Source organism: Epinephelus fuscoguttatus, linkage group LG14 (genome assembly GCF_011397635.1).
Source record: "Epinephelus fuscoguttatus linkage group LG14, E.fuscoguttatus.final_Chr_v1".
Taxonomy (NCBI): domain Eukaryota; kingdom Metazoa; phylum Chordata; class Actinopteri; order Perciformes; family Serranidae; genus Epinephelus; species Epinephelus fuscoguttatus.
The window spans coordinates 35,746,475-35,759,705 of record NC_064765.1 but is presented as its reverse complement, the minus strand read 5'-3'; the positions used below and the strand labels follow the sequence as shown (position 1 = coordinate 35,759,705).

Genomic DNA, 13,231 nt, shown 5'->3' with positions numbered 1-13,231 from the left:
CCAAGTTTTCTGAGAAGTGACAGATTAAGGGCACCAAGAGATGAGATGAAATAAGCCCTGTGTCTGCTTTTAGTTTGCAGACACTACTTTCACATGTAAAAAAAAACAACAAGATAATATACTGTAATATACAACTCTCTCTTCCTTTTCCTTGAGTGCTCTCTTTATCTCTATGTGTCCACAGTCTGGTGTTTCCTGAGAGGACATTTTATCTGTGTGCAAAGACGGGTGTGGAAGCAGATGAGTGGATCAAGATTCTGAGGTGGAAACTGGTGAGTTTGATCAGACTGCATGTTTTACACACTGCCGACAGGAAGTGGGATATTTTACCAGTAAGTCAAATTGCTGGAGGGCCTCCACTCTTCCCTTCATATCATAGTGTAGCTAAGGAGAAAAAACACTTAAAGAAGTATTGACCATGTGCTGTGCATTTTTAGACATATGACAAGGTCCTGACGTTGATGGGGACCGTTGAAAATCATCCAGGGAAACAAAGAAATTCCCCAAATGAGGTTCAGTAGAAAAAGTAAAGACACGTTCAGGGAAAATTGATAGTTAGAACACTTCATTTCTCAGTAACCTCTCGGTGTCCCAGAGAGGAGTTTTGCTGTGATCAATACAAATTCACTGAAAGTGAGTAATATGTTATACAGCTTGTGTCATATTTAGTCACTTCCTTATTTCTGATAAATGCCACCACTGTTTGAAAAAAACACATTGCTGTACTGTTAAATCTGTGTAAAGATGTTAAATTACAGAAAATGTTTGTGCACCAGTTAGTTGATTTCTAAAAGCCACATCTTGATCTAAACTTGTGCTGAACTATTTGCTTATACTTAAATTGCTTGCTATCGGGAGAAAAATAACTTTAATGAGCTCAGTCCATTTAGTTTAATCAACAGGTACTCAGTCATGTAGACAGAAGGCAGTCAGACCTAGTGCTGGGAAAAATGGTATGCTACTCCAAAGTCCATATTTTCTGTCCAAAATTGTTGCAGGTTAAAACAAAATTTAAAAAAAAAAAAAAAACATAAATAACTTCATGTTGTATGAATCACATTTACACACTGACTCCAAAACTTTCATCTGTCACCTTTCATCTGTCTGTTTTGTTTTTGTTTTTTTGCATCAAAAGCCTTTAGAGGGTTGTTTGACTAAGAAGGAGTCTAAGAAAGAGAATGTTGCGTAACCTGCGGGACACATACATCTGTAACAAGAGAGAGGGACAGGGCAAAAGTGGACAGCCGGCCAGCATGAAAAAAAAGTGGAAATATATGGAAGCAATGGCCCTCTTGAAATTAACAGCCATGATGAAGCCTACAGCACGGTCTTTACCGAGGCCATAAAATGTGTGTGAGCTTTTGCACCAAAATGACGCGTGAACTCTGGCATTGCCAAGGGATGCAACTATGTCATGGCAGGTGTATTGCTTAGGACCCAAGGAAGTGCAGCGTTGAGAGTGAAAGTTGTTTGAATGAGCAGATCTCAAGAAAGCTGCAAGCTGCAATACTGGAGGCGAAGCAGCTGGCCGACTCTGAGCAGGCACTTTTTGAGCAAGCATTGTAGTATGCATTGAAAGACAGCCATCCATCATGTAACACGAGACCAGAAGAAGAAGTGTTTCTGAAGAGCTAGCCAAATATGCAGGCTGGGAACTGTATTGAAAATGTTTTGAACAAACTAATTTGATGGGTGTAGGGAAAACTCAGTGGGACAATTCTTCAACTCAAAGTCAAAGAAGAACCTGACATCTTGAACTACATTTATGTAGCTGACACTTTTATCCAAAGCGACTTACAATAAATGGTAAATGGTGCTGTCTTCTCCTCGTCTTCTGACCACTCAAAGCACTCTTTACACAAGTGCCACCTGCTGTTCAGATAAACATTCATATACAACCACACACTAGTGACCAGCCATGGGGTTGAATATTTTGTCCAAGAATACTTTGATACAGAGCCGGAGATCAAACCGCTCAATAGTAGACAACCCGCTCTCCTTCTGAGCCACAGCTGCCCCGATAAGTACATTCAACCATGTGGGTACGACCCCAAAAGGTGCAAGAACCCTACAAGTACATCAACTTCAGCAAATGTGCTGATCTACTTCAAGTGCCACATTTAGAAAGAATAAGGGAAAGTTTTTTATGCCTCTGTGCCAGCGATAGCCATGGACAGAGGCATTATGTTTTCGCACTGTCCGTCTAACTGTCCCATTCTTGTGAACACAATATTAGAAGAATGCCTCAAGGGACTTTCTTCAGATTTGGCACAAACATTCACTTGGACTCGACAATGAACTGATTGGATTTCAGTGGTCAAGGGTCAAGGTCACGGTGACCTTGTATCTGTCTCATTCTTGTGAACATGTTATCTCAATAACACCTTAAGAGAAATTCTTTAAATTTGACACAAACATCCACTTAGGCTGAAGTAGATGATTAGAATTTTGCGGTTGAAGGTCAAAGGTCAAGGTCACTGTGACCTCACGAAATGTTTTCGGCCATAACTCAAAAATTCATAAACCAGTTATGACTAAACTTCACCCACATGTCTAATAGGTTAAAATAATGAAGTGATGACATTTTATATCCAAAAAGTTGAAGGTCAACTTCACTGTGACATCATAGTGTTCTGCATATAACACTTTTCTGTCCATTGTTCAGTGTCATATCTCAGGAACAGAAGAGGAAATTTTGGTCAGATACTGAATTGGTGACACTAATCTTGGGTGTCACCTGGAAACTGTGCTGATTGTATAGAGCTTCTGTGCTGTCAGGGTAAACTGTAAGAGAAACTTGACTGATGTGCGGAGGCATACAACTGCGGGTGTTAACTCCAGTTTTTTTATTTTATTTTTTTTTAAACCCTACAATGGTTTCCGAATTAGTTCAAAATAAACCTCAGTGTAAATAAAACTGGCCTGTACAAACCCCAGACCAACACCAGAATAATCTACTAATATCAAAAGTTAAAATACAGTAAAACAGAAAGCTGGAGCAGGAGATTCAACTATCAAGTAGAGAAATGCCTCTATACTCAACCTAGTCTGGAAGAAAGTTAACCCCAGAAGTCAAAATGTACACCAAAACTTGGTTTTAAGTAACTCAAATGTTCTGAAAGTGGCAGCAGCAATTTTATGTTGACTTTACTTAAAACTAGCAACCAGACAGTATTTAAAGGTTCAGTTGATTTTATTCAGTGGCATTGTGCATTTTTCTGCCAGCAGTGACTGACTCTCTGTTTTCAGTCACAGATCAGCAAAGGTCGATGACTGCTGCCGGTGGAGACTCCAGAGATGGAAAGAAGTCCCACGTACATGGAAGACGTCATCGCAGCTGGATGAACAATGATGAACAGCACGATTTAAAAGTGAAGAGTAAACTCGAGCATGACTAAAACTGGGACACATTTCCCTCAGTGCACTGACTGAAGACTAACAACATGGAAGTGACACCACTTTGCTTTTTAATCGTCCAAAGATGCTTTGTTTCTCATAAGTTTCCTGTTAATAGTTGCTGCTTTTCCCAGACGATGTTTGTTACTACTAACATCAATTTAGGACATTGCCGGCATTATTCTATAAGTCTAAAACCAACAATGAGTGTGTCTCAAAACGCATACCTCTATTAGTATACTTCAATGTAGTACACTATGTACATGAGGAACCTCTTGCGCGGTGCCCTAATTTCAACATTGCACACTGCTGTTTTGCAGTGACCAAAAGAGACAACAGATTTTTTTTTCTTTTTTACCGCCTCTTCTTCTTCTTCATCTTCTTTTTAAAGGGCGAGTAGCAAACAGACGGTGGAGTATTATCGCCAACATATGGGAGCTATCTCTGCACACTTATTACCAAACTTATGCCACGACATCAGTGCTAATTAAAAAGTGCCGCTGTAGTTAGGAGTATGTTAGGGTCCATGTCATTGGTTCGACAGCCCATTGGTTCGACATCCCATTAGTCCGACTGTCCGCAGTGCTGAACGGCTCACGGCGGGCGTATGGTGCACCACGACCAGCTTGAGGTGGAGCAGGCTCACGGCTTATGTGTTTGTCACTTTCTTTTTCATTTTAACCCACACCATGATCTTTTCCTGACCCTAACCAAGTGGTTTTTGTGCCTAAACCTAACCAGACCTTAACCACAGGGCATCATGATGATTTCGGAACAACGGGACTTCGGAACAATGAGTTTAATATGGTCGGAACAATGGGATGTCGAACCAATGGGCAGTTCCCGTATGTTAGCTAGCTAGCTAGCTAGCTAGTGAATGCCAACATTATCTAGCAGACTAATGTTAGTACTCGAATTTTTGTTCGCAGTAGCAAATCATTACAAATCCAACAAACATTACTGACCCACCTCTGTTTGACAACAGTATTGCACTTAGTGTAAAAAACATGTATAGCTTACATCTGTATAACGCAGCGATGTTCACTGTAGCCAGCTTAGGCTACTTGTTTTTCCAAGACACCATGTCAAAAGATGAGAAGTTCTGCTATGTCACAAAGATGTGTGTTGAGGATGAGAAGTTTCCATCATTCCATACTCAACTTTTGGAACGTTGTGAATGCACCAGTAGTATACTGCATTTTCCCACACTATGCAGCGTGAACACACTTAGCGCACTTGTGCACTCAAATTATTAAGTGTTTAGTACAGAAGTATGCTATTTGAGACACACAGAATATGTTAGTCTGTCCACTGGTTCCTGCTGCTGAGGAAACAGCTTACTGATTTATAGTTCACAGCAACAGTTAACCACTTTTATTGTTTAGAGAGCGTTACTCAAACAGGAGGAAATAATGCATTGTTTGGGCACTGTCTTTACACACTGTTCTTTATTTACACCGAACAAAAATATATACAGTTTCGTTTTCACTCTCATTTTCGAGTTGAAATAAAAAGATCTAAGACTTTTTCCATGCACACAAAAGACTGATTTCTCACATTTTGTGCACAAATGCGTTAAAATCCATGTTAGTGAGCACTTCTCCTTTCCCAAGATAGTCCCTTCCACCTGACAGGTGTGGCATATCAAGATGTTGATTAAACAGCATCAATTACTACACAGGCGTGCCTTGGGATGGTCACAATAAAAGGCCACTCTCGACTAAAGACATTAATTAGGCGCTCTGAACAAGGCTTTCACATGACTAGGGCTACAGATATGCACTTTCTGGTCCAGCGGGATACTTCTGAGAAAAGAACATTTCTGCAAACTGCCAGATGCCATGGAAGGTGAACAGTTGCTCACTCAAGTCAAGGTCAAGGTCAAGACCCTGCAGAGGATGAGGAGGATGTATGAGTTTCCCTGAGACAGTTTGAGTGCAAATTCTTTGATACAAACCAATTGTGCATCAGCTGGCTTTGGATGGCTGCTCCCAGACCATCTTACAGGTGAGGATATAGGATATGGAGGTCCTGAGCTGGTGTGGCTACATGTGGTCTTTGGTTGTGAGGATGGTTGGATGTACTGCCAAATTCAAGGAAACCTCATTGGAGACAACTTATGGGAGAGGAAAGAACATTCAATTCATGGGCAGCAGCTCTGGTTGACACTCCTGCAGTCAGCATGCCAATTGTACACTCCCTTCAAACTTGTGACATCTGTGTCATTGTGTTGCGTGATCACACTGCACATTATAGAGTGACCTTTTATTGTGACCATCCCAAGGTACATCTGTGTAGTAATGATGCTGTTTAATCAGCATCTTGATATGCCACACCTGTGAAGTGATGGATTATCTTGGAGAAAGACAAGTGCTCATTAACATGGATTTAAACAAATGTGTTACCAAAATTTGAGAGGAATGTATCTGTTGAGTGCTTAAAATCTTACACCTAAAATTTAAACCTGTACAAAATGAGAGCAAAAACAAAAGTCTTGGTTTTAATTTTTGTTCAGTATATATTAAGGACAGCAGGACAGTGTTTGTAGGATGGACCTTTTACACAGCAGACATTTTGACGTGTCATATTAGGAAAAGCAGGGATGGAACTGATAACATTAACAATGGTTTAGTTCCAATAAGTGTCCTAGTAAGCTATTCAGTGAGCCAGCATGCACAATACCAGGGCCTCACCTAAATTGAATGCAGCTATTGTTAATGTTATTATATACACCTGTAATTATTCCTACCATGACATGGCAAAATGACTACTGTGAAAAAGGTCTGGAGTCAAAATAAACTATTGTATGTGTTAATGGAAGATTGCACCCAGTGCAGCAGTGTGATTTCATGATGTGTGTAAGGATGTGTTCACTGTAGATTTTGGTCTGGTTTTGTTAACAAAAAACAGAACCAGTCACCTCTGCTCTGGGTGGTGAGTACTGCATGAGAACTTGCTGAAGACTGATGAATGTAACCAAGTGTAGAAAATGACTTTAAATACAAACCTACCAACTGAAGCATTCTAATCAAATGGTTCATTTTGCAGTGACTCCTCTTAAACAATAATAAATTAATGTTAATGGGGCAGCAACAAAGTCAACATGCAACTATATTGCTACTCTGACATTTCACTGTAAAAATTCAATTAAAAACTAGTGTAGGGAGGTCTTTAACAGCTCCTAGTGGCAGCAGGGGTTAACTGAATTTGTCACCTTTGATGTCATCTCACTACAGTACACGTGATCTTCTGTACCTCCGTCAGTTTTTTATACAAGGGACCTATCTTTACAACCCTGCTTACAAATAAATGCCAAAAAACAACAACAAAAAAATCCTGACAAATTTTTATGCCATAGCTGTGGCTGGAGGCATTTTGTTTTCAGGTCGACGACGTCTGTCTGTCCAATTCTTGTGAAAACCACAATATCACGAGCACGTTAAGGGAAATTCTTTAAATTTGGCACAAACATCCAGGTAGAGTAAAGGATGAACTGATTAGATGTTGTGATCAGAGGTCAAGGTCACTGTGACCTTGCGTTTGTCCTATTCTCATGAATGCAATAGCCCAAGAACACCTCGAGGGAATTTCTTCAAATTTGGCGCAAACGTTTACTTGGACTCAACGATGAACTGTTGTTGGTCAAAGGTCACTGTGATCTTGCATCTGTCTCATTCTCATGGATGCGATACCTCAAGAAAGTATTGAGGGAATTTATTCAAATTTGCCTCAAATGCCCTCTTGTACTCAACAATGAACTGACTAGAATTTGGTAGTCAAAGGTCACTGTGACCCCACTAAACATGTTTTTGGCCAAATCTCAAGAATTTACACAAATTCTGACAAAATTTCACACAAATGTCGAATAGGATACAATTATGAAGTAATGACATTTTATATTCAAAAGGTCATCAAATGGAAAAAATTTTGAGGGGAACCCTCCAACAAAGGATGACTGGATTGTTGTTGTTATTGAGAAATGACAGTGTATGGAGAAATTGAGCTTTAAATAAGACTATGCTGTGAACTCTATGTATTTACATTAAAACCATAACAATGAAAAACGCAGGGAAGCCACTTTGGGTGCTTAAAATGAAACATTTATTCAGACAATTGATTTGACATATAAACTGTCTTAGCTGTGAAAATGCTGATGGGAAGCACCCACATTCTACAGAAAATGGCAGAAAGCAAAGTCAACAGGACAAAAAGTGTACAGAAAATTTCAATCATGATGTAAACAGATGAAGACGTTAACATTACGTGGAACTGTAAAAATCCCCAGACAGGTTATCACAGCACCTGAATGCACCGTTAGAGACAGAGAGAGATTCAGAGAGCAGGATGTGATCCGGTCTGGTGATTCTGCTGTGGATCCTGCTCAGGGTTTTCCTGTCTCTCAGAGCTTATGTCACCTCCACCACCTGCCTCAGTTCCTCTATTAGTGGAGCCAACTCCTTCTCCAGACTCATGATGAGACCTGAGGACACACAGAGTGTACTGCTCTTACTTCACCATGCAAACGAGAGAGGCACATGTGGAGAATGTTCAACAAATTCATGAACTTTCCTCTAGCACCACCCTGAGGACTAAATTTACACACAGTATTCAGTCGTAAAGGTAAGGCTAAAAGGGCAGCCAAATCATCATTGTTGTGTTTTTCTGATGTACGCTTAAAAATAACTTCCACCTTCAATTTACGTCCACTAAAAGTGCAGATTTTTGCCACTGACAGGCTTCTAAGTGTCTGACAACATTATGGCAAGAATCACTACAGGGATAGACTTTTTTGTTGAAGAGTAAGGTTCTTTTGTATAAGTGAAACCACAGAGAATCTACTATGAAAGACACATGCACTTAGTGTTGCCTTTAGGTGAAATGGTTGTTGCACTGCCACAGGACACAAAATCTGACAGATCACAGAATACTGTGTAAGCTAGCTAGCTAATTTCAACATTTACCGCAACTGTACAGGGTGAATTTTTACACAACTTACCCATTTACATTTTATCAAGGCTTGTATGTACAGTGAGTTTACCTGTGTTGGCATTGCTGCTGGCAATGAAACTGATGACCAGTGGTAACCGATTGAACTGCACAATCTGTTTAAAACAGAGACACAAAAGATATGTTAGAACAAAATTGGGGAGACTTAAGGAAAGGGGGATCAACATAAATTTATCTGAAAACTCAAACATTAAAGGTCAGCTAACTGATGGCTCAGTGTGTCTGGCAGCACCCTTAGAACAGATATTTGAAGTCTGACTGTTAACAGCTCTTGTGTGTCATATGCAGGGATGTATATGAAACAGCCAGTGCTGATACACAGTACTACATCACTCCCTCTCGTGTGATATTGCCTAAGTGGTCATCTCTACGACATGTAACAATGGTGATGATGATGAGATATTACCTGGTAGGTGTTGTAGTAGCAGATGATGCTCTTGTTCTTGGAGAGGCCCAGCTTGCTGCCCTGATCTGTGGCCAGAGCAAAAGTGGATAGGAAGCCAGGTCTGAGGGCGTGGACTGGGGCGTTGTCATTGGCAACTGCAGAAACACAGAGGCAGTGTTAACAATAAAAACTCTGTGGACAATGAATGGCTGCTCTTTCTTCTTTATGCTCACACCACAGTTTTTTCATACGACAGGAGTGAGATCAGTGAGACTGATCCTTAATGATACGCTGCAGGTTTAAGATTTCTCATAACTTTTACTGTATAACTTCATGTCATTTGAACCTGCTTAACCGCTTATTGTTGCTGTTTCTTCTCTGTTACAACAAAAAAGAGCTGAAACATTCTACAGTGAATCTATTTTTAGAGCCAACAGGCAGTTAGTGAATAATCACACTGCCATCTGAGAGCAGGGCAAAGCAAGGAGGACTGGGACAGAAAGAGGCTGCTGTCAGTTAGTCTGAGTAGGAATATAGAGCCACTTTCATACATGCATTTGATTATGCAGATGTTATGGCACTCTTTCAAGACAGTCTTGTGTCTGGACAAGCCCCTTACTCATCTTTCCAAGATGTGACAGCTATCTGATGAGATTGAATGTTCCATTCCTGCGATGCTTCCAACATGATTCATGTCTGCAATGAATGTGACTGTAGAGACTACAGCAGCACATGGTTAAACACACAGGCAGAGACCACATGCATGTTGCATGCTGCCTTCTAAGAGCTCTGTAATAACATGACTTTGTTATATGACATTCTTGTCATGTCACATCAGTCCGTGAAAATGTGTTTCCAATCACAACATGCCCTCATGATGTGAGGCAAAAGGAAATACCCTCTTAAAACCAAAATAATCATCTGACCATCATCTGTCTACCTTCATTTAACTTTTATTTATAGCAACTGCTAACAGTATAAATGTTATGCTTTACATGCAGCATGTGAGTGGATAAAAATTAAATGAATCTCTCCCTGCCATCTTGTCATTTTTGACTATGATTGAGGGCCAGAAAACTGACAACCAAAATTGTATTATTTCTATCAAAAAAATGATACTGAGGAGAATATATAGTAAGGGATATACAGGGAAACCTGGTGCCAAATATCACACGCGTTACATCTCTGTCTGGTCCTGTTATGTTATAAGAGAGTCTTCATTTTTTACTTTATTTCATTTAACCCGTTTTTAACCAGAAAAGTCCTGTTGAGATCAACAAGAAACACAGTAACATGTAGAAATATTAGAACACCTATGCACAATCACGAGAACCAACCACTTCAATCATCCTTGTTCTTATGAGAGCTTTAAAATCAGAAAGAGAGACCAATTCACGTAGTTTAAAGTCTTTTTGAAGGTTATTCTAAGTGAGAGGAGCAGAGCACATGACAGCTTTCTTTCCCAGCTCAGTCTGTGCACTAGGAACATACAATAAAACTAACTCTTGAGATCTCAGACTATAGCTATAGTCAGATCTCTGTTCAATCAAAGTACAAAGGTACAAGAGAAGTTTACCCAGTATGGTATGGTATCCGCTGATAGTGGCTTTAAAATGAACTATGAGCATTGGCCAACATGCTTTTTCTTATTTTACACAATGAATGAATATACATACATTGAAAAGCATTCTATTTCATGTCTCCATCTGCTGCTAGGCCATCATGTTAAGAGTATGTATGTATATATAATATGATATTAATTCCACTACAGAAGAGACTTGATGATCACTAAAACCGGGTAGGGAAAAAGTGGATATATCAATATCTGTATGGGTTATCAGCCAAATAAGTTGTTACATATCAGCATGATGGATAACGGCAAAAAATCCAATATGGTGCATCCCTATAAATGAACAAATACCAGTGACTGAGCCTATGAAAGGTCAGAGACGGCCAACCAATAACATTTACATAACAAAGACACACTGTATGTATGAATGACAAAAAGCCATCACTTCAACAGACAGATGAAACCAGCAATGCTGCAGACAGCATGCCTATTAAGGGCTTAGGGGTAAAATAAGTTGCAACACAAACTGGGGGTGTAGTGGAAATGCATAATAAAAGAAATAGAGTATTTTTTCTTTTCTTACCTTTGATCACTGGGACACCATCCCTGTCTGTCACTACAATAGCATGAAGACCTTCAACACTGAGAGAGAACAGATGGTAGTTTTTAACAAATGACTCAACACATATACATTCAGACTGTTTCACCGTCAGCTGTGACACAAACGTAGCTTTAACACTGTGCTGTAACATTCATCATACACACCTTTGCATCTGTTTGTAGAGGTATCTCTTCAGATCCTGTGAAGACAAATGTTAGATGAGTTAGACAAGGTTCCTCATGACTGTCACTGACCACCTTACTGACAGAGACACAGGCGACCATCTTCAGTACGTCACAGTTACAGCTGTCAAGCTACAAAGTGTTCTCTGGTGTGGAACAAACTTAAGGTTAAAAAAGATGTTGCTGTTCACACCACATATAAGCAACTGGTTTGCTTTGGTATAAATAAAGCTATCACAAAATATATGAGATTTTTTCCTCAGTGCTAAAGGCAGGGGCTCTTGACCGAGCTAAGTGGAAGAGGAGTGACAGACAATACTCACATCAGCCATGGCGGCCAATGTTTTACGATGTTATCCAGAGCGCTCGGCAGCTGTGAGAGAAAACAGGCTCCGTTAAACGTCCACAGCGATGACAAGTAGCTGACACTGTCTATTAATAAAACTGAGGCTCAATTAAAGTGGACTAAAGCATGCTAACATGTTAGCTAATTAGCGAGATAACTAGCGATATCCAACGTTAGCTAACCGTGAAGTTACTTCCTTTACCAAATAACGTTAAACTACCAAGTGTTTGACGTTAAGTTAACCTCTGCATGCTACATTAATTTGTACAGATAAAACCAGAATACATATTACAACAGTAAATGGGTTGACATACCTTCTTTTAATCCTTTTTAATTGAGTTTACATTGAGCAGCTACCCACTTGACTAGAGGTACAAGCAGGAATCACATGACACACTTGTTTTGTTTCCGGCTCTGAGAGAGTTGAGGAGAGTCAGTACTGCGCAACACTGCTGCAGCGCGTGAGATGAAACACTGCACACTGCCGCAGGATTCAACAGCTGCGACCAGGAAATATGAATGTTTCCTTCAGCTGACACACGGTGAATGTTAAGCTGCCCCAGCATCAGCTGTTAGGTGGAACCTCTAAATGCAGTATTGAAATCTACCCCAAAGAACTGTGAAGGACGACAAATCGACAAATGACTTAAATCAACTAATACATTTTATTTTATTAAAAGAAGAAAAAAAAAACAAACAGGAAAAACACGGAAATAAATGAATAATAAAAAAAACATAAACAAATGCTGAAATGAATTTAACATTAAACAGGAATATTAATTGGTTATAAATACCCCATTACTATGTATATATACATAGTGTGTGTGTTACACAAAAGTGTAGAAATATATGTAGAATGTTTACCATATATAGCCTGTTTAATTTTCAAAATGTATTTATTTTTTATGCATTTATTTATGCCTTTGTCTATTTATAACTGATTCTTTCATTTATCTGTTTTGTAGTATTTGTATATCTTTCTGTATTTATTTATTTATGTCTGTATTAATTCCTACTTATTGATTTATTTATTCTAACATTTATTTATCACTGATTCTTTTATTTATTTATTTTGTGTTATTTATATATTTCATCATGTATTAATTGATTTATCTTATTGTTATATATTATTCCTATTTATTTATTGATACTAATTTTCCATCCCAAGTATTTGTCTTCTTCTTAGTCAGTTTTCCAATTTTTTTGTTTTGTTTTTTTTTTCAATACCTCTATGCTGACTCACCAATTTTGGTGGAAATTATCAGCCTATTTAAAAAAATAACTAAATTGGTCTCGTGCATCGCACATTATTTTTCTCACTATTGTGTAGTCTATTTATTTTACATAGATAATTTAATAGAAAATAATGGCAGCTTTTTTAACAGCTTCCATGTAGTATGTCCCAGTGTCTCAAATTTAGTACAAAAATACATCACTTCACTGGACACATCTCTTCATATGGGATTTTAGTGCTTCTTCTATTCTTCTAAAAGGTGTATGCGGTGTATTGATACATTTTGGTATTCAATTTGAGTCACTGCACCGCCTTCTATTACTGCCATTATTTTCCACTAGGCTATTCATGTATAGTATGACTTACACATTAGTAACCTGATGAAAATAAGTGTGTTGCAAGAGATCCATTCAGTGTATTTTTTTTTAATCATAAGTTTCGACTAATAATGTAAAGTCAGCATGAAGGTATTGGGGGAAAAAACATCAGTTTAGTGGCTGAAGCATTTAC

The 13,231-nt window shown here is 38.9% G+C and overlaps 2 protein-coding genes across 2 annotated transcripts in view; one reads left to right on the top strand and one right to left on the bottom strand.

The window, feature by feature from the left end:
* Positions 1 to 7,352, top strand: part of dapp1 (dual adaptor of phosphotyrosine and 3-phosphoinositides) — a 30,580-nt gene extending 23,228 nt beyond the window's left edge. Inside the window, exons 8-9 of the mRNA XM_049596329.1 lie at positions 185 to 272; positions 3,250 to 7,352. Of these exons, the coding sequence (XP_049452286.1) occupies positions 185 to 272; positions 3,250 to 3,273 (112 nt within the window). The 3' untranslated portion in view covers positions 3,274 to 7,352. The remainder of the gene's footprint in view (positions 1 to 184; positions 273 to 3,249) is intronic.
* Positions 7,353 to 7,480: 128 nt separating this feature from the next.
* On the bottom strand, positions 7,481 to 11,922 carry lamtor3 (late endosomal/lysosomal adaptor, MAPK and MTOR activator 3). The gene is made up of 7 exons (XM_049596352.1): positions 11,802 to 11,922; positions 11,465 to 11,514; positions 11,124 to 11,158; positions 10,942 to 11,000; positions 8,810 to 8,943; positions 8,435 to 8,498; positions 7,481 to 7,876 (listed from the first exon to the last, which is right to left on the bottom strand). The coding sequence occupies exons 2-7, from the start codon at positions 11,471 to 11,473 to the stop codon at positions 7,803 to 7,805; spliced, it is 375 nt and encodes a 124-aa protein (XP_049452309.1). The 5' UTR covers positions 11,474 to 11,514; positions 11,802 to 11,922; the 3' UTR covers positions 7,481 to 7,802.
* Positions 11,923 to 13,231: the final 1,309 nt, after the last annotated feature.